This window comes from Lampetra fluviatilis, chromosome 2 (genome assembly GCF_964198595.1).
Source record: "Lampetra fluviatilis chromosome 2, kcLamFluv1.1, whole genome shotgun sequence".
NCBI classification, from domain to species: domain Eukaryota; kingdom Metazoa; phylum Chordata; class Hyperoartia; order Petromyzontiformes; family Petromyzontidae; genus Lampetra; species Lampetra fluviatilis.
The window spans coordinates 6,225,880-6,231,328 of NC_136276.1; the positions used below are offsets into that span (position 1 = coordinate 6,225,880).

The 5,449-nt window shown below is 62.5% G+C and overlaps 1 protein-coding gene across 1 annotated transcript; it reads right to left on the reverse strand.

Annotated features, from left to right (window-relative positions):
• Positions 1–228: 228 nt before the first annotated feature.
• On the reverse strand, positions 229–2,007 carry LOC144937648 (transcription factor Sp9-like). The gene is made up of 2 exons (XM_078865031.1): positions 1,911–2,007; positions 229–1,545 (listed from the first exon to the last, which is right to left on the reverse strand). Exon 2 carries the CDS (start codon positions 1,510–1,512, stop codon positions 229–231), a length of 1,284 nt encoding a protein of 427 aa, XP_078721157.1. The 5' UTR covers positions 1,513–1,545; positions 1,911–2,007.
• Positions 2,008–5,449: the final 3,442 nt, after the last annotated feature.

The window sequence follows — 5,449 nt, forward strand, 5'->3', positions numbered from 1 at the left end:
GCAGCAGCAGCAGCAGTCACCTCGTGAACCCGAAGTCACAACGCGCAGATTTTTTTTTGGTCTTCAACTCACGAAGCTCCTCACCTGTGCGCTCAGCCGGCACCGCCGCGGCCTCACGAGTTCCCCAAGAGCGCGCACCGCTCGCGGGAGGGGGCCTCTTCCACCCGCCTCCCTCCTCCTCCTCCTCGGCTCAGGAGCCGCTGCCGCACCACCCCCCCCACCCCCGGCTCAGGAGCCGTTACCCCCCGGCTCAGGCCCGCACGTCTCGGGGGAGTGTGGGTGCGGGGAGCCGGGGTTGCTCGTCTCGTCGCTCTCGCTGCCCGCCTTGCCGCCGCTGTGCGTCTTCACGTGCTTGCTCAGGTGGTCGCTGCGCATGAACCTCTTGTTGCACACGGGGCACGCGAAGCGCTTCTCGCCCGTGTGCGTGCGCAGGTGCCGCTGCAGCTCGTCCGAGCGCGTGAAGCGCTTCCCGCAGAACAGCCAGTTGCACACGAACGGCCGCTCGCCCGTGTGCCAGCGCAGGTGCGCCTTGAGGTGCGACGTCTTGCCGTACACCTTGCCGCAGCCCGGGATGTGGCAGTTGTGGAGGCCTTTGCGCCTCAGGCTGGCGCCGGGTCCCAGCCGCTCCGCCTCTTGGCAGTTGGGGCAGTCGCACGTGGCGCGCCCCGGGAAACGTCGCGCCAGGGCGCGCGAGGAGCCGCTCAGGGTCGGCGGCCCCGAGATCATGGGCCCCGGGGGCAGGCCGCCGCCGCCGCCGCCGGGCGACTCCCCGTACGAGGGCAGCATGGACTTGAAGCCGTCCTGCGCGAGCAGGTGCTGCGTGGCCGGGAGCAGATGCGGCGACGAGGCGGAAATGCCCGTGGAGCTGAAGGCCGAGTGTCCGAGGCTCGAGAAGTCGGAGCTGTAGCCGCCGAGCTGCGAGTGCAGCGCGGGCGACTGCAGCGGCGCCGAGTGCAGCGCGCCCTGGAGACTCCCCGCGGGGTTCTGCACCTCGAGCCAGTTCGAGTTGGCGTGCACGTCCCACCAGGCGGGCGTCCCCGCGCTCACGTCGTTGCTGACGCCCGCGTGCGCGCCCGCCTTGAACCACGACTCGTAGGGGTGGGCCATGCCCACGCGCGAGTACATGCCCTGCAGGCTCTCCTGCACCGACGTGTGCACCTTGGACACGAAGGCCGACTGCGAGCACTCGGGCGAGCTGACGCTCGTGGCGACGACGGGCGGCGCTTGGTAGAGCGCATAGTCGCCGGGGAAGCCGGGCGAGGAGGACGACGAGGCGGTGGACGAGGAGGAGGAGGCGGCGAGGCTGAAGGCGCTGGGCCCCGCGGCGACGTGGCCGCTCGCGCAGTCCGCGAGGTCCCCGCGCTGGCCCGGGGTGCCCAGGCCCGGGTGCCCGGCGCCGCTAGACGTGGGCCGCTTCCACGGGTAGAAGCCGCCCTTGCCGTACGCGGGGGAGTCCGCGGCGGGGGACAGGGCCCGGGCGCTGCCGATCTTATTGCAGGTGGCGGCCAGCATGGCCAGCGGTGCCGAGGTCAGCTTGTGCTCCTCCTAGGGCCGTGGTGGGGAGGTGGGGGGGGGGGGGGTCGGGGTGTGGAGACGCACACGGCGGCGGGCGGGCGTGAGTTTCTCGCGGCGCTTACCGTGGCACGGGGGGGGGGGGGTCTCACTCGCGACCCCGAGGCGAGGGATGCCGCGGTCCGGCTCGGCGGTGCGGTGTCGTAGCGGTTGTGCGACGCAACCGCGAAGTGAAACCGCGTGTCACTCTCTCCACCCGCGTGATTTCACAGAACTCCTCGAGACGCGGATCGCATCGGGCTAAAGTCGCCCCAAACTGATCTGCGAGTGACAGCGCCCGGGACCCGCGTGCAACTCCCTAGAGGCGACGACGACTCCCGTGCGCGCGCGGGACGTACCTGGTGCTCTTCGCCGCAGAAACGCTGAACCGCAGCCGCAAAGAGCAACTTGGGGCGCGCCGGAACAACCCGGGCTCGCTCGGGGGAGCCGCGGAGGGTGAAGCCGAGGCGCGCCTATGGGGCCCCGGGGGCACGGGGCAGAGAGGCGGAGAGAGCGAGGCCCGCGACAGCGTCAACGCACACAGCCATGGAGCAGCGGGAGCAGAGCGCACTCACCCCCGGGATGGAAGCTGCCATCACAATAAGTCCGCGCTCCTCCAGCCTCGGGGTTTTTATAGGGGGTGCTGGCTCTCCGTGGAGAGGGACAAAGCGGAGTGGGCGAGGCGCCCCCTCCGCGCGCGTAATGTACTCCGCGCCGCCTTTGAAGAGCCGCCTCGCCCCGCGCGCAGCCAATGGCGCCGCTCTCCCCGCGGGGCCGCGATGGGGAGCGCGGCACCGCGCATCGCCACGGGGGTGACCACGGGGGTGGCCACGGGGGGACCCATGGGGGGCTCCACGGGGGGCCCCAACTCCACCGGCATCAGCGGCGGAGGCAGCAGCAGCAAGCGGCGGCGGCGTGAGTCCAAGCGCGATCATCCAACCAATTGATCGCACGTTTTGCCCGTGGATCCGATATGCAAACGGTGTGTTGTTTTGCCGATGGATGGAGCGAGCCGAGCGCGTGGTTTTGTGATGGACGCTACGGTGCCACGCACCAGGTGAAGAGGTGAGGGCTACCCGCTCTGAACGCCGCCCCCCGGACCCCGGATCGAACTCATACGAATCCTCATTTTCAGCTCCACTTCACCCACATCGGCCCCCCCGCCACTCCACTCCACAAGCCCGCGCGTTAACTCGAGCTTCTGCTCATCCGAGCTGGGCACTCCGCCCCCTGCAGCCGCTCGTTGAGTCTTACCTGGCGCGCTCACCTCGTCCTCACCTGCTCACCTGCTCACCTGCGCGGGGCTGCTTTCCCGCAACAGGGGCGCGAAGCGAACTCGGGAAACTCGCGATACGTTGCAAAGGTGAGTGGTTGTACGGGGGCGTGTAGTAGTGATGGAGTGATTGGGTAATCGTGCGGAGGAGGCTCGTGAAGGACGCTGCTACTGGGCAGTTGGAGGCAGTCGCCCTCCAGCAACAACGGAGGGCAGAGGAGCGACGCTCACAACAACGAGCGGAGCGCCGGGCGGTTAAAATACCATGGCATCTGCTGGGTTTGTCCCGTGACCTCTCGTCAGCGAGCTTTCGACACTTCACGTGGCTTCAAAAGTGCACCTGGCCTGGCACAGGAGCCGTGGTGACGTTACCGTCACTTCGTGACTAATGGCGGCTGTATTTGTGCGTGTGCTTCCGTACAAGTTCGTAACACGCTTACCGTGTGTGTAAGGAAGCCATGTGTAGGTATAGGTGTGTCTGTATGGCGGGCGTGTGTCGCACGGTGACCGGGGGGTCGAGGCGACCAGCTCATCCCGTGTTTTGCCGCAAGGCGCACTCAGACAGGGGTGGGTGGCAGCGGGGTTCCGTGGTTCCTGTTCTGCGCTTGCTGCGTGTACTCTTACATCATACGTGCGTGCCACTCTCGCTCTGTCACGTGCTGGTTTGGCGATGTTCACCCACGATGTTTAGTTTCGTGTGGCCATAGCGCTCGGTGCAACAACAACAAAAACAAGAGTTGAGCGTCTCCACCCACCCCCCCTCCGCCGACTCCCCCATGGAGGTGGCTCCCCTCTCCACCCCCCTTCCCTCCCCTTCCATTCAACTCCCTCCTCCTCCCTCCTCGTTGATTCTCCTCCCTTCTCCTCCCTCCATCCCGCCCGCTCCCTCCCACTCGCCCGCCCCGGCAATGAATCGCGGGGCGGGCGATTCCCGTGCCAGAGCTGCCCTCTCGCCTCTCGTTAATTTCATTTAAATGTTAAACACGGGACCCTTCGGAGCACGCCCTCTCCACGCGCTTTTACTGCCTTGTTTAGTTCCCCGCTCCTCCCCGGGCGTCTGATGGACTTCATAACCATACAGACTCCCCTGACACCACAGCAGCAGCAGCAGCACGTGCACGGGAACTGCTGGCAACTTAAAAAAAGAAAGTTGCGCATTGCTACTGACACGGGTTGATGCCGGTGGCGTGATGTCCGTGTTGATGTGACCGCCGTTGGTTGGTGTCGGTGATGGGTAACGGTGGTGATGGGATTTGGTGATGGATCTCGATGGTAATGGCAACAGTGATGATTGGTGTCGGTGATGATGGGATTTTGTGATGATGGGTGTCCGTGATTATGTGATTCTGTGATGATGAATGTCCGTGATGATGGGATTTTGTGATGATGGTATCCGTGATGATGGGATTTTGTGAAGATGGGTGTCCGTGATTATGTGATTCTGTGATGATGAATGTCCGTGATGATGGGATTTTGTGAAGATGGTATCCGTAATGATGGGATTTTGTGATGATGGGTGTCCGTGATTATGTGATTCTGTGATAATGAATGTCCGTGATGATGGGATTTTGTGATGATGGTATCCGTGATGATGGGATTTTGTGAAGATGGGTGTCCGTGATTATGTGATTCTGTGATGATGAATGTCGGTGATGATGGGATTTTGTGAAGATGGTATCCGTGATGATGGGATTTTGTGAAGATGGGTGTCCGTGATTATGTGATTCTGTGATGATGAATATCCGTGATGATGGGATTTTGTGAAGATGTGTATCAGGCAGTAAATGTGTGGCGCTCCTCACTATTCACCAGGGCCATTCTCTCCGTTTTTACGAACGTTCCGCCTCCAAACAGCAAAAGCGCTTTACCGATTCAAGCATTGCGTCCCTCTGTGGCGGTTGACGTCTGACGCCGATTGCATCATCCTCGCCCCCCGCCCCTCAACCCTGGTGATTGTCGTTGCGTCATATCGATCATCATCATCATCGATCATCAACCACAACCATCGTCATCGACCGACGCGGTGATTTTGAGATCCCGGCAGTAGCCGTCACCTCCATCCGCTTTCAGAGTCGCGGCATTCACGGAGAGCCACGCGATTGAGCCGCGTGACAGGAAATCAAGATTTTAGGAGCAGGAGGAGGAATACGAAGGAAAAGCCCCGTGCCCGCGTCTTGCACCGCCACTTACACAGCAAATCGCCAAGTCCCGGCTGTTTCGCTCGTAAAGCTTCTGACACCTCTGTTCAAACCCACACTCAACACGGTATTACTATTATTATTGTTATCATCGTCCGCACCTGTGTGTGTGTGTGTGTCTCCATTCGCATCTCTACAGCGGCGTAGAGAGATGCACGGTTGGCTACGCACGGTGCGAAAGAAGTTCAACATACATGCAGTGTTGTCACAACTCCCGTTGTGGCCTCGCGCCGTCTCGACACACGTGGTAACCCCCCCCCCCACCCCGAGCGCATCTGCACGCTTATTTAACGCACCTCAGAAGCTGGTGCTGTGAGTATCGCGTGTAGTGCGCGTGCGTGTGTGTGTGTGTTTGCTCGGCAGTAAATGTGTATTTATTTACAAAGCGGCTGAATGCGACCGCGTGGCAAGCCGCTCTACATATACG

Bases quoted from the DNA above. Each gene is read 5' to 3' on its own strand.
- LOC144937648 (XM_078865031.1), bottom strand. From the start codon at position 1,512: ATGCTGGCCGCCACCTGCAATAAGATCGGCAGCGCCCGGGCCCTGTCC.